Genomic DNA, 27351 nt, shown 5'->3' with positions numbered 1-27351 from the left:
GATGACATGATATTATACATGGAAAATCCGATAGACTCCACCAAAAGTCTGCTAGAACTGATACATGAATTCAGCAAAGTTGCAGGATACAAAATCAATGTACAGAAATCAGTTGCATTCTTATACACTAACAATGAAGCAACAGAAAGACAAATAAAGAAACTGATCCCATTCACAATTGCACCAAAAAGCATAAAATACCTAGGAATAAATCTAACCAAAGATGTAAAGGATCTGTATGCTGAAAACTATAGAAAGCTTATGAAGGTAATTGAAGAAGATTTAAAGAAATGGAAAGACATCCCCTGCTCATGGATTGGAAAAATAAATATTGTCAAAATGTCAATACTACCCAAAGCTATCTACACATTCAATGCAATCCCAATCAAAATTGCACCAGCATTCTTCTCGAAACTAGAACAAGCAATCCTAAAATTCATATGGAACCACAAAAGGCCCCGAATAGCCAAAGGAATTTTGAAGAAGAAGACCAAAGCAGGAGGCATCACAATCCCAGACTTCAGCCTCTACTACAAAGCTGTCATCATCAAGACAGCATGGTATTGGCACAAAAACAGACACACAGACCAATGGAATAGAATAGAAACCCCAGAACTAGACCCACAAACATATGGCCAACTCATCTTTGACAAAGCAGGAAAGAACATCCAATGGAAAAAAGACAGCCTCTTTAACAAATGGTGCTGGGAGAACTGGACAGCAACATGCAGAAGGTTGAAACTAGACCACTTTCTCACACCATTTACAAAAATAAACTCAAAATGGATAAAGGACCTAAATGTGAGACAGGAAACCATCAGAACCTTAGAGGAGAAAGCAGGAAAAGACCTCTCTGACCTCAGCCGTAGCAATCTCTTACTCGACACATCCCCAAAGGCAAGGGAATTAAAAGCAAAAGTGAATTACTGGGACCTTATGAAGATAAAAAGCTTCTGCACAGCAAAGGAAACAACCAACAAAACTAAAAGACAACCAACGGAATGGGAAAAGATATTTGCAAATGACATATCGGACAAAGGGCTAGTATCTAAAATCTATAAAGAGCTCACCAAACTCCACACCCGAAAAACAAATAACCCAGTGAAGAAATGGGCAGAAAACATGAATAGACACTTCTCTAAAGAAGACATCCAGATGGCCAACAGGCACATGAAAAGATGTTCAGCGTCGCTCCTTATCAGGGAAATACAAATCAAAACCACACTCAGGTATCACCTCACGCCAGTCAGAGTGGCCAAAATGAACAAATCAGGAGACTATAGATGCTGGAGAGGATGTGGAGAAACGGGAACCCTCTTGCACTGTTGGTGGGAATGCAAATTGGTGCAGCCGCTCTGGAAAACAGTGTGGAGGTTCCTCAGAAAATTAAAAATAGACCTACCCTATGACCCAGCAATAGCACTGCTAGGAATCTACCCAAGGGATACAGGAGTACTGATGCATAGGGGCACTTGTACCCCAATGTTCATAGCAGCACTCTCAACAATAGCCAAATTATGGAAAGAGCCTAAATGTCCATCAACTGATGAATGGATAAAGAAATTGTGGTTTATATACACAATGGAATACTACGTGGCAATGAGAAAAAATGAAATATGGCCTTTTGTAGCAACGTGGATGGAACTGGAGAGTGTGATGCTAAGTGAAATAAGCCATACAGAGAAAGACAGATACCATATGGTTTCACTCTTATGTGGATCCTGAGAAACTCAACAGGAACCCATGGGGGAGGGGAAGGGAGAAAAAAAAAAAAGACGTTAGAGTGGGAGAGAGCCAAAGCATAAGAGACTGTTAAAAACTGAGAACAAACTGAGGGTTGATGGGGGGTGGGAGGGAGGGGCGGGTGGGTGATGGGTATTGAGGAGGGCACCTTTTGGGATGAGCACTGGGTGTTGTATGGAAACCAATTTGTCAATAAACTTCATAAAAAAAAAAAAAAAAAAAAGAAAACCAAAGTGTTGGGTTTTCCTTAAATACTCTTGTAATCTACTATACCACTCAATTTACATCATGTACAAGGAGGAAGAAATAAGTTTTTGCTATGTGATCAAACCATATTTAAAAAAAAATTCAACTCCAGTTCATTAAACAGATAACCGTTGTTGGCTTTTTCTGTGCCAACAATTGGCTATGTCATAGTTACATGGGAAAAATTACAACCCCCCCTTTCCGACCCCATTTTTTTCTTATGATTCTGTTGCAAACATTTCAGGATTAAAGCATGAAAAAGATTTTATCTTTCTTCCAACCTATTTCTTGTATAAAGTCTTCCCGAGGGAAAGCAAAAACTCTTGGAAGAAAAACTCACATCACCCCAACAGCACATTTAAGGAGAATCTGCCGCTGCCCTGGTGAGAAGCCTGTCATCCTAATTCGTAACCTTATGGAGATCTCAACGAAAGAAAAAGTGTCGTGTTTAAAAATGCCTGTTGACCAGATTCTCCCAGTGCAGGGTCACTCTGTCTTCTAATTTCACATATTCATGTGTGATTGGTTTAATTTGTGTATAAGAGATGTCTTGATTTTCTTTTTTTTTTTTTATAAAAGTTTTTATTTACTTATTTTGAGAGAGAGAGAGACAGAGAGCAAGCAGGGAAGGGACAGAGAGGGGGGAGAGAGAGAATCCCAAGCAGGCTCTGTGCTGTCAGTGCAGATCCTGATGTGGGGCTCTATCACCCGAACTGTGAGATCATGACCTGAGCTGAAATCAAGAGTCAGACGCTTAACTGACTGAACAACCCAGGTGCCTGGAGATGTCTTGATTTTCAAAAGTTGTGTCAGGAAATATTTGGTTTTTAACTTAAGGAATTTATTTCTTTATTTGTTTTTCACTGAGGAAAGGGTTCAGAGATTATTACAAACTGTGTTTTCATCATGGTATTTACATATATAAACATGAGTTTATTTTAATAGCATTTTTGATATTTACCTATTTATCTACGTATATGTCATTCATGTGTGTATGTATGCATGTATCTGTCTTTCTATCTACTGTTGATTATGCAGGGCAGAAAGGAAATGACTCTGTCTTTGGATTCTGAATTAAAAAATGCCACTCAGTAGAAATCTGGAGTAGGTATAATTACTATCATTGTGTTTTTTTAATAATTTGCCACGAGTAGTGAAAATGTCTTTTATCTCCTTAACAAAAGAATCTGCCTCTAAAGGCATTTATTACAAGGAGTGATAATGATGAAGTAACTGTGTTGTAATGGAAATGGAACAAAGATTGGGGGAAAGAGTAAATTGTAGCTACTGACTATTGTGATTCCATCTGAAGCTTCAGACACACAGGAGGGAGTTTCTGGTGTGGATGCTGGAGAAGAGAGGTTTATTGTTTCCTCCTGATAATAGCGATCAATAAGCACTTTGTGGACCTGACAGTGTTTGCAAGCTAGAAAGTCTCCTTTTTTCCCCTCTCTCCCTCTTGTGTAAACTTACTGCCATTATAAACACATTTCAAAGAAAACCAGTCTTTCCTTTTGTTCTGAATGAAATTCTTTCTCTAAGAGTTTGCTTGCAAAAAGTATGAACTCAGCCTTCGTGCTGAAGGAGAATGGCTGGGACCCACAGCTCTCAAGGACCTAACTGTGTAAGTCTGGTATATGAGGCTGCTGCCTGCTGGTATTTTAAGCACTTGGTCAGTTCATTCCTTATTCAACTACATTCTAGGGATGGGAGTAGGGGGAAGATGGAGGAAATCAAATACTAAGTTAAATTGTAAGTGTAATTTTCCACCATTAGCCTTGCATTCTTGACTATTGAGAAAAACCTAGGTCTCAGATATCTAGTTAACACAGATATCCAATTATTTTGATTATAGCAGTGGGATAAATCGTCTTAATCAATAGCATTCATGATGACAGTAATGACAGAAATTACCAATTCCATCGGGTATATAATTGGAAAAAGCATTTTACTACAAGTTACTCCAAGACACATGATAATTTTTCAAAGAAAAATTGAGTAAGACACTTTCAAGTACGGGTCAATAAAAATGTTACCATTGTAGAACTATAACATACGAGGCTTAAAATGTGAATCTAAAAATAAGATCTGACCAATGGTTCTTGGCCATTAAATAAGGTATTCAGCTACTTTCTGTGATTTATAAATCAAATCAAGATACGCCTGCCTGGAAACATCTTAAAAACCTAAAATAACAAAGTTTATTATTTTGTTCTTCCAGAGTCACTAACAGGAATGAAAGCAAGGGTTTATCATGTATGCTTTACGTTAAGAGTATCAAAGTTTCTGCCTTGATGTTAAACTCTCATATGTTATGATTTAAGGTTGAAAAAAAATTGTGAAGCAGGGGACATTTACTTCTGGTTGTCCCTGTTCTCTCTCTCTCTCTCTCTCTTTTCTCTCACTCTCTTTCTCACTGCTGTCACTCTTTATTATCAAAACCTCATGCTGCAAAAATCTGCCATGAGTCTCTCCCATCAGACAAATTGGACTTAACGTTAAATTCTTGGTTGAAAAGTACCTCTCTTGATTTTAAGAACCTTAAAGGAGTGGAAAGTAAGTTTTGGCCGGGGAGGATTGGGAATGGATGGCATGAAGATAGTTCTCTTGGTGCTCCTAAAATCCTGAAATCAAACTTGGTGTCGGTTCCCACAAAGCTCTGACATACATTGATGGCTATAGAAGTGGGTATATCTCGCTGCTTCTCAGGCCACCTTCTAGAGCCCTCTGGAACTGCAGTAAACTATCTAATGTTCTTGGTCTGTAGGAATCAACTATGTGTGTATATATAATATATGGGAGACATAATATGGGATAATATATATTCCTTGGTCTGTAGGTATCAAGTATATATATATATATATTTATATATATATGTATATATATATGTGTGTATGTATGTGTATATACACACATATATGATGGGATATATATAACATAGGAAATATAATATGGGATAATATGTAATATACAGGAGATTATATATAATATATATATACATCTATATAAAACTTTGATTATATGCTGTTACAGTTATTAATTTTGTATCATAAACTATTATGTGTTTTTTAAAGAGCTGTTACTGCTACTTCAGGGTTCATTTGAAATAAAGCTCGCAGGACTGATGTTGTCCTTATGTTTTATAATGCTCAGAGATTCTGGAGATTTGGCTACTGAAATGAGTAAATTTTGGGTTAATATGTATTGTGCCAATTATGGATGCCCTTGCACTGGGTTTGCCTTGGAAACTCCAGTTCAGAGCCCTTGTACGTGCAAGGAAATTAAATTGTTTTTAAAGCTGGAAAGCAGTGGATGATATCCCATCAGGATCTTGTTCCCAAGCATCATTTCATGATAATTCTCTGTTGTTTGGTGTAAATGTGTACATGTGACTTGTGTGGGTCCACATTTGAATGACATTTGTAAAGCTGAGTGGCAGAGTAAGGTATTTAAAACTCATGTAGTATTCTAGGAAGAATGTGAAAAAATAATACTGCACCAGAAACATTTCTCCTCTTCTGTAGGCAGCTTTTCCCAGTATCCCTTTCTTACTCACATCCTTTTACCCCGCCCCTTTTCCCAGTTACTAATTTTCCATTAGGTAATGAGGCAAGCAAATGGCTAAGAATTACCACATAGTTAAAAGTTTGGTTCTAATGTGAGCGAGCTTCGATGGCTTTTGTTGGAATTCATCTCAAATGACCACAACAATTCTTATTATCATGGCCATTTTAGGTGATAAATGGCTTATTTTGATTAGTTTTTAGTGTAAGCCGATTTGAAGAGGAGTTTGAAAAATCAAGGGCTTTTGCTGACTGTATTTTTTTTTTTTTAGCACTCAGGAACACAAAGCCTTAGTGACATTTTTTTTCCCCTTCTTAATTTAACCCCCTTCAGGACTGTGAGGGAATGATGTGCTGACCCACACTTTCCATCCAGAAAAGCCTCTAGCAGTGAGTGCCATCACTGGAGTTTACAAGGCATGTTTCGTGCAGGACGTGTATGACGTAGGCAGGACCACGATTAGTGTTAACTCCAATTTAAGGAAGAGGAAACCAAAGCTCAGAGAAGAGCAGTAACTTGCCCAAAGTGAAGATGCCAGCAACCACCTGCATTTTAGTGTCCAGCCTCCTGTTTGTAGCCCTAGCTCTTTCCATCATGATGTGGACATCTGTCTACCCGGCCACGAATTGTTTCATCCTCCACATACAGTGTAGGCTCCCTGTTTCGTCTCTCACATGTTTCCTAAGTGTGACTTGCTGAGGGATGGCTGGTAGCCACTTCCTGTTGGTTTTCCTGAACCTGACCATTCCTTGCCAGTTGCGTAGTTCCTGACTGTGCTTGGAGTCCCCAGTCGACCTGTGTTAGAAACCACAAGGACTCTTTCTTCATCAGGGCTCTGCCTCCAGGCTGACCTAGTTTGCCTGTCCACTGTCATGTCTGTGTGCTCTGGGCTCCCATAGGCGAGGCAGCTCTGAACAGACTGACAAAAGCCATCATCACTGACAGTAGTTTAGCTTACGCCGCAGTCTGGGAAGAGCAATGATGTTACTTGTGGTTTGGTTTCTGAATGTAAAAGAAGTCATGATTATCATAGAAATAGTTATGTAAGCGAGGGTTTATATTTCTCCTCATAGGTTGCGTATAATTGTGCATACCCAGACATACACAGATCTTGGCGTAATTAAATACTTTGTGGGAAGGAGTGGGGAAACAGTGTAATAATGGAGTGATCCCTAGAGTAAAAAAATGGGCTCACATAGAGTCGAATGAAAGAAAGTAAGGCTTTTCACGTCATGCAGGGTTAGCGTTCTCTTTGCCTGCATGTTTTTTCCAGAATGAAGTGTGATTATTCCATGCCTCAGCCTAGGAACGTGATGCATCATAAACACTGATGACGTAGGTGCCATTATCTGCCTAGTAAGCACGCTTCTGTCTGTCTGGATCATCAGATTGTAGTTAACACTAGATAGGACTATATTTAGGCCCTTGTTGAGTTTTATCTTCCAAGAGAGGTGGGAGCAGCAGAGCTGGGCAGGACCCTGGGTAGGATTTGGACGGTTGTCCATGTTTCAGCAACCGAGACTTTTAAACTGCAGGGACCTGTTCTAGTCAGTATCCTGAAGCCATCAGACCTTCAGCCTCCGACTGACTGAACAAAACAACCTGTGTCACTCTAGGTGTGGCATCTGCATGACAATTTACTTATTGACAGTGAGCAGTAAGTGTGAAGTGAGGCTTATTGCCTGAAGTCTGTGTGGTCAGCACATTTCTTACCTGTTCAGGCTACATGATGAGCCAAGTCATAATTAAAAGTTTGCTTTAGTGGCGTCTGGGTGGCTCAGTCGGTTAAGCGTCTGACTTTGGCTCAGTCCGCGATCTCACGGTTTGTGGGTTCGGACTCCACGTTGCGCTCTGTGCTGACGGCTCAGAGCCTGGAGCCCCCTTCGGATTCTGTGTCTCCCTCTCTCTCTGCCCCTCCCCTGCTTGTGCTCTGTCTGTCTCTGTCTCTCAGAAATAAACATCAACAAAAAAACTTTTTTTAAAGTTTGCTTTAATCCACTTGGAGTCAAAGCAAAATGAAATTTCAAGCCGAGTGATTCACTCCGGTTTAAGGAGCTATTGGGTTCGATCTCGTTAATGAGACCTGATGCCCATGGCTGTTGATAAGAATCCCTCTGGTTAAGGTGGTTGGGCAATTTTTTGTTTAGGAATAATCTTTCTGCATGTGACGGAGGGCAGTCTACCCTGAACGCTGTTAGATGTAATGTTTCATAAACTGTCCCCCTTCCTTCTCTGCCCTGTGGGTTGCTCTCTGTTAACCTCACCTTCTATCCCCATGCCCTGTTTGCATCCTCTCGACCTTTGTTGTATCTGTTGCTCAGTGGCCCATTTTGCCTGGAGCTGTACTTTGGGCTTGATGATTGGAGGTAAATCTCCATCACCCATTTACAAATTATCTTTGAAGCTGGTGCATTTGGAGTTGACAAAACATTTCCCCGTTTTGTGGGTTAATTTTGTAATTTAACTGTCAGGAAATCCTACTTCCCTCATCTCCAGGCTCTTGTTGGGAAAACCCCTTGCTGTGGCTCCCAAGTACTAGAAACAATAGAGAATTCTTTGGGAATGCCCAAGTGCAGGCTGCAAAGAAAAGTAAGGGGCTACAAATGATTTCCTGACACGAGGGCCATTGCTCTCCAGTAGCATATTCAGGAGTTGAAATGATACCAATTAGCTTTGCAGCATCTAATTGGCATCTTTGGGCTGTGAGGCATGTCTGGCAACAGTCCTAGATGTTAGACATGGTCAGTTTAGTTCAATTTAACAATTTTTTGACTACCTCCTCATCAAGAGATTTTTTTTTTATGGAATCATGATATAACACATATATGTATCATATTGTAGTTTAATTTCATTTTGACCTCATAACAACCCTGAGAAGTAGCTATGCTAGAAATTTCTGTTTTATAAAAAAGGAAGCTGAGGTTCAGAAAAATAAAATGCTGTATTCAAAATCACACAATCTAGCCAAGAGTTAATTCCTTTCTTTTTATTATTTATTTATATATTTATTAAATTTTTTTTAATGGTTATTTTTGAGAAAGAGAGAGACAGAGTGTGAGTAAGGGAGGGAAGGCAGAGAGAGGGAGACACAGAATCTGAAGCAGGCTCCAGGCTCTGAGCTGTCAGTACAGAGCCCAATGTGGGGCTCGAACTCATAAGCCATGAGATCATGACTTGAGCCAAAGACGGATGCTTAACCGACTGAGCCACCCAGGTGCCCCGAGAGTCAATTCCTTTCAACTGTAACCTTTTCTGCCTTGAAGATTCAAGAATGTGTTTCAGTGTAGAAAAACAGATTAAAAGCTTGGCCGTTTGGAGGCAGTCACATGTAGAGGAGACACATATGTAGACTTAGACACTTAGTACCTACGTGACTTTGGGCATGTTTTTTAATTTGTCTGGGATTAGTTTTCACATTTATGAAGTAGCATAATACTTCTTCTAGGGTTTCTGTGAGGAGTAAATGAGTTGCTCCACGTAACTACGGTGTTTAATCAGGAAAACTTAGCATTATTTCTCTTCGTAGACTGAGTCAGCCTTGTACCATCTGTGAGATGCTTTTTGGTTGGAGGGTTCAGGACTGGAGCCATATCCTCTAAAGGTTTGTAGTGCAGCATGATCCATTGCCCTGAGAAGATGTCTAGAACCAGTACCGTCCTGTCTCAACATTTTTATTCGGACAGCATTTTTATTCGGACAGCCAAGTTGGCCACGATGGTGCCCAGTGAAGCACGTTTCTCCTAAAGCTTCCCAATTAAGAAGTTAACGATCACACCAGAACTATTTAAATAACAATAACAACATTTATGAATTTGGGGAAACGATTTTACAACATTGTTTTCAAAGCCATTAAAAGTGAATAAAAGGAAATTAGGGATTCCAGTTAGATACATGGAAGGATATTTCAATCCTCAACAGAGTGAAAGCAGCTTGTGGGAGAAAAATTGTAGGAGACCCAAGTCCTTGTCCTGTTGGTGGCTCTTTCCCTCTGGGTAGCTGAGGCAAAGCACTGTGACCTCTCTGGATCTCAGTGTTTGCATCTGTACAACGTGGATAATTACATCGGAGACTCACAAGGTTGTTGTGAATGTCTAATGAGGTGAAAGAAAAGAAAGTGGTAAGCTGTGAAGTGTTTTACAAACTTAAAGTGGTGTTGTTATTCTCCGGAGTTTGTTGAAAACATCCAAAATTCTTGGATAACTTAAATGTATTCTTGCTGGAAGGAAGGATAGGACTAAATAAATCACCTCTTGGATCTCTTTCAGTTTAAGGAACGAGTGCTTCCAGCTTAAATTGGTATTGTTGATATTGGGTCTTGTATTAAATTGGAACTCAATGGGTATATTTGGAAGGGCATTAAAATAAAAACAGAGGGAAATGCTTGGAAAGGAAACGTACTTTGTATAGGAAGACTTAAGTATACCGTTGATTTGGGGCTAAGTATATTCAGTTACAATCAATAATTACAATGATGGTAACCACTGTGCTTTGCTAATTAGAGCATATCTCTAATAAGGCCAAGGTGATCAGTTTGAATCCTTGTATGGGTCAATTAGCATCATGTCAGCCTCCACCCTAAGCTCTCATGGGGTCATTCAGGTGTGTACTTGTGTTCACAAGGAGAATAAAATGGAGATTGGATGAAATCATGCAGATCTTCAACCAGTACAGGGAGAAGAAGCCTACCTTCTAATGCATTCGTAGCTTTATTTATTTATTTTTTTCTTTTAGCACACTTACCTCTTTTGCTTTTTGTGATTAATTATCTGGACTACCACAGTTTTGTTGAGCAAATTACTGGTGTCATCCACTTGAAATGGTACTGCCGAGCTTCCCAAGAGATGGTTGATCTCCGGTCTGGTCCGACCCTCTGTTTTCAAGTGCTTAACTTTGCAATGCTTTACTTCAAATGACCCTGAGAACTAGGAACTTCTTGCAAGTGTTTTTCAGATGGGAAAATGGAAGCATCTTTTTCCCCAAGGTTTCCTACTCCCAGGTGAAGAGATGTTGGCTAATTTTATAAAAAGGTCAGTAGCACAGCTGGGCTTGAAATACAGAGGTCCTGACTCAAAGTTCTATATTTAATTTGCCATCTATTTTCTCTCTCTCTCTTGCTCTCTCTCTCTCTTTTTTTTTTTTTTTTTTGGTTTATATGTAGTAAGTTTAGTCAGAGGCTGGGAAAGTGAATATTTTGTCTTCATATTTAGCAAGATTGATGAATACTGCAATCACATATCTTTCAGAAGCAGTTAAGCTGGTTGTTGGAAGTGACTTATTGTTTTGACTTATTGTTTTGACTAGTTTTATTAATAATATCAATCATATCATTTGGTCCATTGGCGTCTATAGGCTTAGCCGTAAAGATAGGGTATCTCACATTATGATTTTGGTCACGTTAAATGATAGAATTTGGCATATCATGTCCTAGTACATGAAATAATCTTGTGGAGAACATGGAGGTCCCTGTGGTGTGATTTAGAGGATGAGAAGTGGTCTCTGCCCCCAGTTTGTCTCTCACTGATAAGCCTATTTACCACAATTCCACTATTACTGGTCAGACCATATTTTATAATGTAGGGAAGCTCCTTTTTTATCATCCTCTACCTTAGGACCAGGGATCGAGTTTTTGAGGAAATGGAGGTATGACTCCTGAGCACCATCTGAGATGAGAGCACTAAAGGCATTTAAAATTTTGATGAGAAAAGGAAGTAGAATATGCAATGATGATTACTGGAGACGTGTTTAGGGAGTTTACATGATGATGGTAGCGATTGAGCCTATCAGAATGCAGCATGAAGATATTCGATGCCCAGGGTGTGAGGAAGGGGTGAGCCAGAGGAGGACACAGAGTTGAGAGAGGAGGAGTGGAAACGTGTGTCCAAGGCAAGACTTTATTCCTGATTTTGCCTCTGTCTTTCTTTGTCTATACAGGTTTGGTGTCAAGAATTTTAAATGTGTCCTCAAGAAGCAGACAATTTGAATCCACGTGATTCTTTAATTGTGCGTTGACATTAAAAAAATTCTTGCTTACTGGAAACACTTTCTAAGGGGAGAGATGCTCTGTTTGCAAAAGAGGACTTGTAACATCTCTAACTTTGGTTCCTTTTCCGTCAAATGGTGATAATAACACCAGCCTGACTATTTCCCTGGAGGCCCCTGTGACTGGTGGAAGATCCACTGGCACAGCAAGCGTTAAAAAAACATGAATTGTCGGGGCGCCTGGGTGGCGCAGTCGGTGAAGCGTCCGACTTCAGCCAGGTCACGATCTCGCGGTCCGGGAGTTCGAGCCCCGCGTCGGGCTCTGGGCTGATGGCTCGGAGCCTGGAGCCTGTTTCCGATTCTGTGTCTCCCTCTCTCTCTGCCCCTCCCCCGTTCATGCTCTGTCTCTCTCTGTCCCAAAAATAAATAAACGTTGAAAAAAAAAACACCATGAACTGTAAAGTGTGCAACCAGATCCAAAGTCTTAAGTGTAATGTGCAGGGGAGGTTGGAGGCTTTGTGCCTGGACTCTGGCTCAGATTACCTACTCTTCGGTACTGGTTTTGCCTCTTTTTACCTGTGTGACATAGGGCAGCTTCAGTTTTGTGTGTCTCAGTTCTCTTATCTGTAAAATAATAACACCCATGTCTATGTCATGCTGTTGATGTGACGAACAAAGGAGTTCGTGTGCAGGGAGCTTACAGCAGTGCCTCTCATAGAGGGAGGGTCATACTAGCTGTTATGTTGTATGTATGTGTCCCAGCATTGCTGACATAAGTGCCCGGGACTGAGTTATATGGAAATTTTAAACATCCTTTATTTATGCCTCAACCAATATAGCGCTTTGTTTATGTAAGAAATTCACTTTAATTATCAGCCATTAGTGACAGTTAATAAATGGAACTGTGTTGAACTTGGCAGTTAAGTATGAACACCTCCCAGAAGCTTACTTCTCTTGATATTTGAATAAAGAATCTGTTCTCATTAAGGTAGACTTAGTTCAGGTAAGGTTCAAAGAGTATTATTGGTCTTGATCATCAATGTTTATACCATAAACGAAAGGTTTACAACCCATGACTGCACATTAGAAGCACCTGGGTCTCTCAGACCAGTTGAATTGGAAAATTTGGAGGTGGAACTCAGGCATTGGTATTTTTAGAGTTCCCCAAGGTGATTTTAATGTACAGACAGAATAGAAAACCACTGGCCTAGAGAGTTAGTAATTAAGTGTATATCTCTATCATTTAATTGCTGACATTGATATGTAATTTCCTCATATTTAAGTAAATAAAATGACATGGCTATTTACAGATATTTCTTTAAAGGAGGACCTAGGGTTTCCATTAATTCTGTAGCCTATCGGTGTGTGCCGTAAAGCAGAAATGAGAATCTTGTTTTAAAATTATCAAGGTCACCTGGGTGGCTCAGGTGGTTAAGTGTCCTACCTCGGCTCAGGTCATGGTCTCACGGTTTGTGAGTTTGAGCCCCGTGTCAGACTCTGTGCTGACAGCTCAGAGCCTACAACCAGCTTCCTATTCTATGCCTCTCTCTGCCCCTCCCCCACTCATGCTCTGTCTCTGTCTCTCTCTCTCTCTCAAAACTAAATAAACATTAAAAAACAAAAATTAGCTATGAAGTTTTGTTTTTGGAAGGATGAAGTGCTGTCAATATTAGCAAACAATATAGAAATCCCAGAATGTTAAAGATGAGAGGGACCCTCAAGGCATCTCATAGAAAGAGGGGTACACTTTGAAGCCAGTCCTGGCTTTTAGTGGCTTATTCACTTCCTACCTTTGGGATCTTGGGTTCTTTACTTAACCAATCCGAGCCTCAACTTCTTGATCTGTAAAATCGAGGTGAGCATGTGCTTTATATGATGACGAGTGTGTTTCCTGGGCACACACACTCATGTCTTGCTTCCCTGCCTCCTACCTGATCCCTAGATCCATCTGGTGCAGATGTCCATGGCAGGGACTGCGTTGCAGCCTCTGCAGAGCCAGCTGCTGGGAACCGCTTCCTCCCACTCCTCGGGGACCACTTCTCTGGCTCTGTTGGGACTGTTTCATGGCTGGATGTTTGGATCCCATGACCTTAAGTGAGCATAACATTTAGTGTGCAAGGGTCAGTACTGCTGGCGAAGCAGGGTGAAGCTTTTCATGAGACAGGAGATGAAGGAGATCTTGTGGCCATGTGATGGCAGCCTTTGAGTACCTTCTGTCTGCCCCAGTTGATCTGTGTGCAGGACCCAGATGGCTGCCTTGTGTCTCCAACTATATGCTTTTAGCCATTGCTTCTTGGGGTTGAACAGGAACAATGAGAGGTCACTATCTCTATCTTAGCTTGGGGTAAGCACAGAAGAATCATAGACCTCTTTGATTGTTGTGGTTGTTGTTTTTATGATAGGAATACTGGATTTCATCTTTTTCCCCACCCTTGTCTCTCAGATCCTTCAGCATTTGGCTATAAAATGATTAGGCCAACTGGTTCTCCTGTTGCCCATTCTTTGTGTCCTAGGAAGGAGATTCATGGTTTCTTATTCTTTGTAAATTTTAAGGCCTCAGGTCTTGATCTCAACTATGGGGCTTCAGTGTCCTTCCCATTTGTAAGCCTGCTTTCTAGGACTATCCTCAATCTTAATTTTCAGAATTCTGCTTCTATAACCATCTCTGGACTGATACGAAGTTTTCATTGGAAATGAAACTGCCATTTTTCTGTTTCCTTTGTCTACTGGAATCAGCACCCTCTTATGATTAACAGTAGTAGGAGCTGTATTGAATTTTTAGGTGGTAAGGATCTCAAAACATCACACTTGTGGGCTGGGTGGTGTGACTTAAATCTTGTGCCCCTCCACTAGATTATGAGACTATTGAGGGTAGAAGCCATGTTTTACAGCCGAGTATCATTGTAACTATCATTTATTATGTATCTACTGTGCACTGAAGGCTTTTCTTTATTTCAATTAATCTCCATAAAAATAATGTACACATGAGGAATCTTAGAGAGCTTAAGTAAACTGCCCAAGGTCATGTGGCTTGTGAGTGGATTTTTGAACTCACTTTGATATTAAACCCTGTGTTCTAAAATCATGTTTCTAAATTCCCTCTGAAAGGAAGGAGCAGATACAGGTAAGAAGAATGGGATCTTGGCCTATAGAATGTTGGATGACCTCTTGAGTTGGGGTCAGGTATGGAGGTGTATTCTTAGAGGAGGAGAGAAGGTCTGCATATCTTCAAAGCCCCTGTTTTTCCCATTAATGTACTGACCGGCATTGCTGATGTACGTGGACTAAGAATGGACCCTATGACTCTCAAGGCAGAAGTCACCCCCGTGGACGGCTTTGGCCCACACGTGGCTTTTTTATTCAGGTCAAGAGAGACCCCAAGATTACGTGAAGACATCTCTCACTGATAAGAGCCATTGGGTGAGCAATCAGGCAAACTCTGAAGAGGACTCTATGAATCCATGGTGATGAGATGTTCTGTGCTGAAGTCAGCTTTGGCTTGCTGATGATGAGGAGATAGTCTGTAGTCACCTGCTGTGTTTGGAGTTTAGACCATCAGAACGTGCCTACCAGCTCTGGTGAGCGACAGGAAGTATATAAATGCTTTCTGGCATTGGAGCTCTGTCGGATATTCCCAGAGAACGTTTCCCTTTTAATGTATTTGGAAACTATAAATTTAACTCCTGCTGGGGGAAAAAAAAGTAATGGTTTCACAAAAGAAAAAAAGCTCTTTAAAAGGCTTAACTCCTGTCACAAACATGTGCTTTTTAATAAATGGGAAATTCCTGGTGCAGGGAAAAAATGCCCTTTTGTACAAATGAGGTCATTCTGGTCTTAACTGGCCCTATGCACTCTAGTTCCTGCGCTCTGTTCCACGTTTTGTGACCAGAGGTTATTGGAAGGGTAATCCCTGTGTGCATAGTCACTGCTTTTAGGGCATGTTGCCAAAGAGAAAGTTATCTTAGCTCACAAGCTTCCAAGCCAGTGCAAGAGGCCCAGCTCCCAGGGGTACCCGGCCAGTGACTGATAATGACTTGGTTTAGCTTGGCTGTGGGTTGAGTTTTTAAAGCACACTTTTCTTGTGCACTGGGATTTTTGTGTCTGCTGCTTCTTTAGATTTCTCAACAGCTCCATTGCTTCTCGATTCAGGAGTGATTTTTCTTGCTTGGGCACATTCTATCTAGTGTGCTTTCATTCCGTCCCGAAGAAACATCAGTGCCAGATTGAGGCTTCCTGTTCATCTTCTTCACCTGGTGTATATGAAAAACAGCTGTTGAAGGCATTTGCCCTGTACCCATTTCCTTGCACACTTGGAGGCTGATTCCTCCAAAAATTAATTTCTGATTTGGTTCTTACCCCAATTTCTTAATAAAATCTATGGTCAGGGAACTTTGTGGCTACCTGGGTCAGAAACTCCAAGCCTAGGCTCTGTTGCCTAAATAGGTCTAAAAAAATTTTGTTGACCTGGGAGTAAGAAACTATCTTCAGCTCTCCCAGAGAGGCAAGGATTACATGATTCGGCTGGGAACTACTTATGTGTTTGCTGCAGACCCCATTTTGTTGCCCAGAGCACCTGTGGCCCCTCTTGGAGGCCTCAGCATCCTTGCTTGAAATCTCTTGGGTCCTTGAGGAGGTGAGTCTTGATCTGGGCATGGCCCTTGTTTCTTGAGTCCACCTCCCCTCCACTGCCCTCAAGGCCTCGGTTTGTTGTAGACAACCACAATAAATATTGAACCTAAGGGCTGGTGCAAAAGAATTGGAAAAAATATGGCTAGGAAATGCTATCACCCTTGAAATGCTGGGAAATTCGGGGTAATTGCTGAGTGCCTCATATTAGTTCCTCTGGAGAAAATACATGGCAAAATGCATAATGGGTTAATATTATAAAGTGAAAACTCGTAGAAGATAAATCAGAAGCCCCATATCTGCCTCTGATGCTCAGAAGGGGAAAGGCACTGATTTGCTGATAATATATTTTTATTTTTCTTCTTCTCCAGCCTCAGACGATACAGCAGACTCTCCAGAGGACACTGCAGTATTATGAGCACCAAGTTATTGGGTAAGTAAAATAGATTTTGGTCATTATTTGGGGAAAATTAAAGATAATTACTCAAACACAGCTGTTGAGCATGCGCTTTCCTGCCACCCAAGTCAGTCTTTACCAGTGGCTGTGGGGCAGAGATTCCTTGGGACCCCTGGACTGACTTCCTTTGCTTTATTTTTGTGTAATCCTTTTAAATGAAATTCCCTTTTGGTATTGCCTTTCCTTTTCAACTTTTCTTCTTCTTGTGTTCTTTCCATCTTCTCCGCCGAATCTCCTAATTGTGCTTTTTTTTTTTTTTAATTTTTTCAACGTTTTTATTTATTTTTGGGACAGAGAGAGACAGAACATGAATTGGGGAGGGGCAGAGAGAGAGGGAGACACAGAATCGGAAACAGACTCCAGGCTCTGAGCCATCAGCCCAGAGCCTGACGCGGGGCTCGAACTCACGGACCGCGAGATCGTGACCTGGCTGAAGTCGGACGCTTAACCGACTGCGCCACCCAGGCGCCCCCTAATTGTGCTTTAGTAATACAGTCAGGTTTAATGGTACCAACTGAGAGGCTTTAAATGGGATTTTAGAATCCTTTAGGAAAGTCGACTCAGAGTCAATACAAGCCTGATACAGTTCAAGGAGAGGTATTGCTTTAGTTAGTTTAGTTAGTTCTATGTTCCATATTTGTCTTGAATCTTTCTTGACATCATTGGGATATGGTTTAATGTAAGAAGACAAAATCAAGGAACGGGAACTCCAGCCCTCACCAGCACATAGAACTTTAAAGTTACTTTAATCTGTTTTGTAAGGGAGGATGACGATGGTAACAGCTAATTGAAGATTAGATGCTGTGGGTAAATGAGATAATTTCAGTGGGAGTATTCTGTAAATAGAAAGCTCCAGATAAGTGTAAGGTATACTTATGACTGGCTATGGCAGAAAGCAATTGGAAATACAGAAGCCTCAATTCACTTTCTGATGCAGACTACCTTAAAATGAAGAAGTTGAAGTCATTGACACGAGAGGCAGTGCATATTTGTAATTCACATAGTTAATTTCTCTGAGCTGCCATCATTTATTTGTGTAAGATTGTGAGCACTTTTGAGGAGCTAAGATTCAAATCCTAGTACCTTTTGAAAGGCCATCAAGCATCATTTAACATTTGGGGCCAATAGTCATTGCCCTGGGGATCGAGACTATGTTTGTGGCTAGTAGGCTACACTGTGATTATTTTTTTAAACAAAAACAGAAGAAAAGAAGATTTAGTGGAAACATAATCTCGGTACCTAGTACAATGCCATATACTTTAAGTGCTGGATAATTATGTTAATTGTCATTTCAGAGGGAATTGCTTTGAAACTTTGTCACATGAGTCCTCAAAACTGTGGTACTAGGAGAAACATATTATTTAAACTCGTGAGATGGCTTTTAGTTTGAGGCCATTAGTGACTTTAAATGGTTTACCCTAATGGAGGCAAATGATGTCAAATTAATCTCTCCCCACATATTCTAAAATAAAACTTAATCACTCTCATTGGATTTGCTGCTTCCAAAGTGTGGTATTTGGATCAAATTAGTCAATATACTTGGCACGGTTTCTTGTGTGTGGTGAGCACTGCAACCTGTTTGCTCTTGTGTTTAGTGTCATTATTATTTTTTAAATTTTATTTCATTAAAATTTTTTTTAAAGTTTGTCTTTGAGAGGGAGAGAGAGTGTGTGCACGAGCGGGAAAGGGGCAGAGAGAGAGGGAGCATCCAAAGGAGGCTCCAGGCTCTGAGTTGTCAGCACAGATCCTGACACAGGGCTCGAACCCGTGAACCGTGAGATCATGACCTGAGCCAAAGTTGGTCACCTAACCGACTGAGCCACCCAGGCGCCCCTATTTTTAACATTTTATTTATTTATTTATTTATTTATTTATTTATTTATTTATTTAATGAAATTTATTGTCACATTGGTTTCCATACAACACCCAGTGCTCATCCCAACAGGTGCCCTCCTCAATGCCCATCACCCACTTTCCCCGCCCTTCCACCCCCCATCAACCCTCAGTTTATTCTCAGTTTCTAAGTCTCTTATGGTTTGGCTCCCTCCCTCCTTTTTTTTTTTTTTTTCCTTCCCCTCCCCCATGGTCTTCTGTTAAGTTTCTCAGGATCCACATAAGAGTGAAAACATATGGTATCTGACTTTCTCTGTATGGCTTATTTCACTTAGCATCACACTCTCCAGTTCCATCCACGTTGCTACAAAAGGCCATATTTCATTCAAAACCACACTGAGATGTCACCTCACGCCAGTCAGAGTGGCTGAAATGAACAAATCAGGAGACTATAGATGCTGGCGAGGATGTGGAGAAAGGGGAACCCCCTTGCACTGTTGGTGGGAATGCAAACTGGTCCAGCCGCTCTGGAAAACAGTGTGGGCGTTCCTCAAAAAATTAAAAATAGATCTCCCCTATGACCCAGGAATAGCACTGCTAGGAATTTACACCAGGGATACAGGACTGCCGATGCTTAGGGGCACTTGTACCCCAGTGTTTATAGCCACACATTCAACAACGGCCAAATTATGGAAAGAGCCTAAATGTCCATCAAGTGATGAATGGACAAAGAAGGTGTGGTTTATATACACAATGGAATACTACTTGGCAATGAGTATTTTTAATATTTTAAAGACAATACCAGTAACCAAAAAACAAATCATTTCCTGGAATTGCAAATGCCCTCTCTTTTGAAATGAAATGGTGACTGATGAAAGGCTCATTTGTGAACTGAACTTATGTCCTCAGGGCAGATCGGAGCAGGAGTCTTGCAACTGTGATCAGAGTAGTTACCTAGACTATGTTACCGTATTCAGGAGAAAATTCTTTTTTCCATTAGTAAGAGGGAGTTCTCTTTTATATCAGCCATTGCCTCAACTCTCCTGCTCCCTCTTTCCTTGTAGACCTAGCCTGTGGTGATTCTTGGCCTCCAAATAGTCTTTGGTAGTTCTGTTTCTTAGAGACAGTGTAAGGAAAACCGTGCATGTGACTCCGATAAAGAGGCATCCTGATGTCCAGCTGTCTCCAAAGAGACCTGTTAACACATTTTCACCTGAGTGGGGGCTGCCTTTTGAGGACTTGGAAGTACCAGTGCCCACTGCCTTTATTCGTGGGCACGCAAACAGAGAGGAGATGTTGGTGGCAGTATCGTGACATTGGCCTTTCTTGACTTTGTCTTCCCTCTTCCCTTGGCCCCAGTGTCCCCACCCATCTCTCTCTCTTTCTTCCTATTTCTCTTTAATAGTGAAAAAGGAGAGCATCTATTATGACTAACATTTGAATTCAGTATTCACACCTGCCTGTTGTACCTCTTTCAAAGACACAATTAAAGGCTTTTTATCTCTAACTGAAAAGGAGTGTGTTTCTTCCAGTTAAAGGGATTTCAGGCAATTGGTAAAAATTGCTGAGTATTAGTTTACATGTTTCCGGCAGAGGGTGAGGGTGGGAGAGCGATGGTTTTCCAAAACTCTAAAATAGGGCTTTGCCCAAGGTTTGTCTTGAAATAATTCAGCTTTAAGGAGCCTTGAGTTGGGAGGATGAATTGGGATGAATGGTAAGGAGTATAAGCTAGCCCTCCTGGGGTTTCTTTTTTTCAAAATTGTAATTGCAGTGCAGTTAACATACAGTGTTATGTTAGCTTCAGGTGTAGAATATGGTTATTCTTCACTTCCATACATCACCCTGTGCTCATCACAAGTGCACCCTTCACCTGTTTCATTCATCCCCCACCCACCTCCCCTTGGGGGACCACCAGTGTGTCAGAGTATTCTCTGTAGTCAAGAGTCTATTTCTTGGTTTGTCTCTCTTGTTTTTCCTTTTGCTCATTTGTTTTGTTTCTTAAATCCCACATATGAGTGACATGATATAGTATCTGTCTTTCTCTGACTGATTTCATTCAGCATAACTTTCTAGCTCCATCCATGTCGAGAAGGGTCCCAGCCCTTCTGTTGTGAATTTCTTAAGTCCCCTCTAACCACTGGCCTCCCAGCCTCCCTTTCTTGTCCTTTAAAACTGCCCTTGGACCTGCTTTATTTATCAGAACTTCAGGACTGTCTGCTGGTCCTTGATGAATTCTTACAAGTAGTTCACAGAAACTCTCTCAGGCTTTTTAAGTCTCCGAGATGGAGACATGAATGCAGGGAGCAGCTGTTGAAAGGCTCACACAGATGGAGGACGGAAGGGAGGAGCTCGCGAGCCTCTGTCGGGGAGACAGCCTCTCTGTGCCCCAGGAACTTCATCTTCAAACATTTGTTCTAGTCCTCAGCTTGTCCATTCTCTGGTTCACACAGTTATTCACAGAGACCGTTCAGGCTGGAAAAAGGAGGGCGAAAATTATTCATGCCGTGTGGAAAAGCCTCTGCATCCCCACTGTTGCCGTGGCGGCTTCTGGCCTGGACACTTACTCTTGTGCCTCAATGTTGTGTCCACCACAGAAAGGTGACTAATCAGATTAGATTATGTCCCCTTCTCATTTCAGCCCAATGGTTCTCCCTTGTTAAGGTGCATCAGAATCACCTGCGGGCTTGTTAAAACCAAGGGGGCTGGACCTCACCTGCAGGACTCTGACCCTGTGTCTTCCATGCACTCTCGGGGCGTTTCTAGTGAGTTTCCAGATAATTCTGCTGATGCTCCTGGGCCAGATATTAAACTGTGAAATCCTTGCTTTACACCATTTAATGGCTTCCTGTGATAGAGTAAAATCTGAACTTTGCCTGTGATCTGGGCTCTGCTTACCTCTCTGATTCCATCTTCTTCCACTCCCCCTTGTCACTCCCCACCCTCCCTGCCAGACGTCTGTGGGCTTCTCAACTCCTGCTTAGCCTCAGGACCTTTGCGCATACCATCCCACTTTCCTGAAATGGCCTGTCCCCAGATAGGTACATGGATTACTTTTTTTTTTTTTTTTTTTTTTTTTACATGTTCAGGTCTCTTTTTAAACATCGTTATCTTCAGAAAAACGTGCCATGGCCACCCAATCTAGAGAAGCCCTCCATCCCCTCCTTACATCTCCAACCCAGATATTTTGTATTCTATTCCTCTCTGGTATTCCTTTTCATACAATTCATCATAGCCGATGTTATCTTGTTTATTTATCTAAATTACTTTCTTCTATGTTTCTATGCCTTTGTAATTCCTTGGTACATAGGAGGGACTAACATGTTTTTTGGGGGGCTTGGGGAAGTGTGAATAAATGAGAAAGTTGCTCCCTGGAGGTATATACATAGAAGTATGTGTCTAGTGGATAAAAGAGTAGATTATGCTTGGAAGGGGGCTTAAAATGAGGGGTAGAAATAATCTCCAGGGTCGATTACAGTTGTAGTATCCAAGAGCCTTTCCTGCATAGCATAAATTTTACTGATTTATTTGCTTAGTTTCTCCTTTATGCTTAATGCTCTACCTCTGTGTGTCAGGCTGACTTTGTGGTAAGTTTATTTTTAAATTTTTTTGTATAAACTCTGCACAAGCACACTCACCTGTCCATACAGCACAGTCTTCTTCCCTCAATATGAGGAAAAGGGGCACTGAGTGTACATCTTTGTGTTAGTCTTTCTGTAACTCAAGCTTCCAGGGGCTGGACTTGCTTCTTGGACAGTGTGGTGGAAGGAACAATCAGAACCAGAAGGGGTAAGTAGGGGACAGGCCGGGATCGCTGTCAGAATTGAAAGGCACCCCGGATTGAGGAAAGTCTGCTTTGTGATGACTTTCTCCCTCTGATGTCATTGTTGCCATTATGTTGTGTCCCTCCTGGTCTCTGAGCAGAGGGCTGAGAAAATGCTTTGGGAGGAGACCTACCACATACCAGGTTTCCTAGATTTAAAGTGATTCTTTAATCACTTTAAAGTGCTTTAGGGCACATTAGGTAACAAAAACGAGCCTCAGTTTTCTCATTTTTAAACTGGTAACAACATACTGACGTCCAGAGTGCCACTCCCAGACTGTCCTCACGTTTGTGCTTCATGACTCCCCCTGGTCTGTAGCTCACCAAAGTGGATTACCACGACGGTGCAGACAGAGAGTTCTTTAAACCCATGATTGGAAAACACGCGATGATCCATCTTCCTGAGACGGAATGTTCAATCGTTACATATTTTAAAAGCTGAAGCCTGAAGAAATGTATATTCAGAACACTGCCACTCACTTCGAGCCTTTTTTGGCCAGAAGAAGCATCATTGTGCTAATATCGCGGGTGGGGCCACTGCCAAGCTCTTTTATTATTTGGGACAACTTTTCCTATCGTCATCTAAAATTAAATTCTCTCATTCCCTTTATCACTGCAGGCCTCATGTTTGTTTTGTATTGCCAACCTTCTTTCTTCTTTTGACAGTCGAATAGGGATTAATAAACTAAGTAATTTCCATAGAACATTAGAAGTAGGTGAACCCTGGATATTCTGGGACACAAACCTTAATGTTATTACTTAGGCTGTCATGGTGAGATTTTGTGGCTATCCGTCATTATATCTAAAAAGTGATAAAGCTTCCTTTTCATATATTTACAAAGAATATGTGAATGGATAAACACAATGTTAGATAAAAGCTATTATCTTTTCTCGTGGGTGGATGGCCCAGTGCGTTAAGCAATCTACTCATGATTTCAGTTCAGGTCATGATCTCACAGTTCCTGAGTTCGAGCCCTGAGTTGGGCTCTGCACGGACAGTGTGGAGTCTGCTTGGAATTCTGTCTCCTTCCCTCTCCTCCCCTGTCCTGCTCACACACACACTCTCTCTCTCAAAATAAATAAACTTAAAAAAATAAAAAAATAAAAAATAAAAGCTATTATCTATTAATTGATTACTCTTTTTGAGGCTTTACATCTCTTATTTTATGGGATATTGACCATCTGTTTCATAAGATTATTGCATAAAGCTCATTTTGTAGAGGATCAGTCCAATTAAAGTGAGAGAGCCTGATTTTACAAACAATCCTGTATTTGTCTGTTTTTGATGACCGTGTTCCCCATTCTACCTTTTACGAGTGATTCCTGCATCCTGGAAACTGTAATGAGCATTTTGCCAAACTGGTTTGTTGGGATCTGATCTTAGGGAAGTGTGCAAGCCTGAGGCCATCTTATGTTTTCTCTCAGTTGCTTCAAACATGCAAGGATGGGTCCGCTGTGATATTGGGTGGATTGCCCTGATTTTCAAGAACTTCCAGGGAGTCTGTAGTCTACTCCAGATGAGTTCACATGTCAATCCCATATCCATTCTCCCCATTCCATCCCTCTCTGGCTGTGTCAGAATGCAAGTAGAGGGGTATCCTGGGGCATTTCACTCCTGTGGTCCAGGCCAATCCTTTCTACGTCCCTTTCTCTTATGTATCAGGTGGGAGTAAAATGGAAGATAGGGGCAGCCTTTTTAAATTCACTGATGACTGTGACAGTCCTGTCTTGGCTAGGAGACCCTCAGTAAGGTATTTCAGATGCCCCACTCTTGCCCCTGAGAAGTATACTTCATGGTCTTTCTGGTGGGATCTCTCTCCTGCTGGGAGTCTCTGGCTGGGGAAGGCAGTAAGAGGGGACAACCCAAGTGTTCTTCTCTTTCCTGGCATCTCCCCGACCCATGGGAAATGCCTAATTTTTGCCTTGCCAAATGGAGGTATGGTAGGTGGCTCCTATTTTGCCTCTCTTTCTTTTCCCTGTTAATAAGTCTTTCTGGAACCTTCTCCCTCCACTCAGTCAGGCACCAAGGGATGATCAGGAATTATACCACCTCAGCAGACGTTCACAGTGGAATGTGGTACCCAGCGCCCCATCTTGACCAGGGGCGGACCCCTCTCTCCCCAACTGGGCTTCTGCAGAAAACCTGTCCTTTCTCTTTTTCTTGTAGGGCAAGGGAAGAATAACAACAGTGTTCTCCTCCTAGGCCAGTTACTTTTTCTTCCGAGGATTTGCTTTCAATTTTTTTTTTTTTTATTCCTTTGCTTCTGTGAGCTGGCGATGGCGGGGCCTCCAGTCATTTCTTAAGTGCTGAAGGGAATTGCTACTTTTGTGGAATGTGGGAGCATCAGGCCTCTGGTGTCTTCAGCTCTGGTGCCTTCGCTCTAATCTAGAGGCAACTGGAGAAGTTCCAGGCATCACCTGATTACACAGGCATTTTGTAATTCTGTCCTCACGAGAACTCTGGTGGGAGAGCGGATCTCCATTTTAAGAGGGGGGCGAGTTAGACTCAAAGAGATGAAGTTACTTGCTCAAAGCCCCACAGATAGAAAATGGTAAGAGCATGATTCAAATTCTGTCAGACTCCAAATGGTTCGTTAGCTAATTTGTTATCCATGCGCCACACTGCTGCGTCCTGGGCTGTGATAGAGGTTAGGACGTGTTGACTTTTCACAAAGTACCAGTGCACCAAGTAAGTACCATTAATTATTTTTATTGCCAGGCTTCTTCCTTACAGAAACCGATTACCAGCAGCTCTGAAGCACTCAGATAAGGAAACCACTAGCTGTACAAACTGATACATGTTCTGGTTCTCCTCGTGTATTTTTTTTTTCCACACACAGCTGTCTTATTAATGATGGCCTCTGGTTCCTGATGCACACAGCTCATGCTGATGTTAATGGCGGGTTATGCCAGAAGTGGTGTCTGAAACCCTGAGTTATTTTAAAATGCAGTTATTTTTAAAAGCACAGAGTACGTGTGCTTGTGTGTACATATATGAGTGCATTCGCAGATGGTTTAAAAATTTGCTCTGTATGCTAATTTTGTTTTCTTCTTAGTTACAGGGACGCAGAAAGGAATTTCCACAATATCTCTAACAGATGCTCCTATGCAGACCATTCCAACAAAGAGGGTATTGAAGACGTCTCAGGAATCCTTCAATGCACTGCTAATATACTCGGTATATTAACTATATGTTTATAGGTTGAGAGAGAATGAGGGGAGAAGGGAAAGTCAAGTATAAATGTTTCATTTTCTACTGATGGGGGGTTTGGAGACTAAGGCAAATGAAGACTAGGACCTTGTCTTCAAGTGATTTAATTTCGACACTCCTGGAGATGTGTAAGTGCAAATTACGTGCACGCCGTTTCCTTGGAGGTAGAAAAACATTATAATAAGAATACTCACGTGCCAGGGAAACCCAGAATTTGTATGTTGGTATCAGCCTCCTGTAATCCATATTTCTCTGGTTCTTAACTTCGACTGAAGTTGGGGATCTTCCTGTCCAAGCCCACACTCTATTATTGGCATAACAGTATTTGTGAGAGGCCTTGGTGGGAGCTGGAGGGTGGCTCACATGTAGCCATAGTGGACTCTACACTCAGAGGTGGTGGCAGGTCATCTACTGAGGTCTTTGTCCGTGTGTGTGTGTGTGTGTGTGTGTCCACCTTGAAGATGCTAGGAGTATGGCGGCAGGACTGTTTTTGAAGGAGGAGTGTTAGCACACTAAATCATGCTGCCTTCAGGCACCATAAATGAGCCGTGCTCTCTTACTATATGATGTTCTTGGTGTGTGAGAGCTACCTTGTATTATATGCACAGTAGATATCAGAGCAGAAATACTTTTTTTTGCCGTAATGTCTTTTGTAGGGTTGTAGTAAAAAAAATAGCTCTTGGAATTTTTTGGGAATTCTCCTTTTTCCTTACTACTCAGGGATCCATAGAGTGTTGGGGAGGGGTGGTAGGGAACAACAAATCTTAGTGACAGACTCCATATAGAACTCAGAATCTCCTCTCTCTCAGAATCAGATGGATAAAGACTGGGGCAAACTTGTTTGGCTGACTTTGTTTCCTGTTAGAGTAGGTGCTTTCTCTGGAGACATCTGAGTCCCTTCTACAGATAGATTCCAGGTGACCTCAAACCATGACTCTACCAGATTTTTCTAAACATATCTGACTCCCAGAGGTGGATCCGGCTTTTACATTCAAGCTGTGATGCTACCTACCTACTGATAAGATTTTCATCCTAGGTAAACACAGATTATTAAGAACATGGACCTTTTTGTGAGGGGTGCTTTGTCTATTATGCATGTAAGAGAGTGATGGACAGTGAGAAGAACCCAAGGACTGACTGTCCTCAATCTTAGTACAGGTGCAGGGATGTCTTACTACCCCAGTAAACTTAATTATTGTGGAAGAGAAGGGATGAGAATAACTGGGAAGAGGGGCCAGTCATTACCCAAAACCAAACAGTTTTCTGATTTTTTATTTTTAAGAATTGTCCATCAGTTAAAAAAAAACCCAAATAAAGTTGGTGAACTTGGCCAAGTAAGGATAATTTGTTAAAGTGATCATGTTGTAACATCACCGTTTCATAAAAAAGGGACATTTTAACTTTTCCCAAAATAGGAAAGTCTAATCTCCAATAAAAGATGGGCATTTAAATGGAATAAATTTAGCTGGATGACAAAAAAAGAAAAAATCCAACTCCATCAGTAACATTTATTTCTCTTGAGACCTTGTGATTTTCCAGGGGTGGCGTGAGATGATGCCCCACTAAGGGATGTATTAGAGTCTTGGCAAGGGACGTTTATGATTTTGAAAGCTGCTCTTACTCAGTTTCTAAGTAAGGGGCTCTTACTCACGCCCCTCACATTGTCGTGTCATATGCTCCCCACCTTGCCCCTCACGGAGTGAGAGCAGGGAGGAAATGTTGAGGATAAATCTATGCAGGTGCTCAAGGCATGTCAACAGACTTGAAGGTGGGTGTGCCCAAGTCCCACACACTTGAGGTCAGACAGTTTGACAGGGTAACCACCAGGGGGCACTGTTGGCCCAGCACAGCTCAGTTGCTCTCCTGGAGTTG

General features: G+C 41.6%; 1 protein-coding gene across 1 annotated transcript in view; it reads left to right on the top strand.

The window, feature by feature from the left end:
- Window positions 1-27351, top strand: part of GUCY1A2 (guanylate cyclase 1 soluble subunit alpha 2) — a 335038-nt gene that overhangs the window by 20298 nt on the left and 287389 nt on the right. The window contains exons 2-3 of the mRNA XM_047072151.1: window positions 16530-16591; window positions 25325-25446. Coding sequence (XP_046928107.1) covers window positions 16530-16591; window positions 25325-25446 — 184 coding nt within the window. The remainder of the gene's footprint in view (window positions 1-16529; window positions 16592-25324; window positions 25447-27351) is intronic.

The sequence above is a fragment of the Lynx rufus genome, unplaced genomic scaffold (assembly GCF_022079265.1).
Source record: "Lynx rufus isolate CCGP_SWC_20201006 ecotype Redwood Valley unplaced genomic scaffold, mLynRuf1.p SCAF_9, whole genome shotgun sequence".
In the NCBI taxonomy this organism is placed as follows: Eukaryota; Metazoa; Chordata; class Mammalia; order Carnivora; family Felidae; genus Lynx; species Lynx rufus.
Note: the sequence above shows the minus strand (reverse complement) of the source record. Positions and strands in the feature narration are given on the sequence as shown.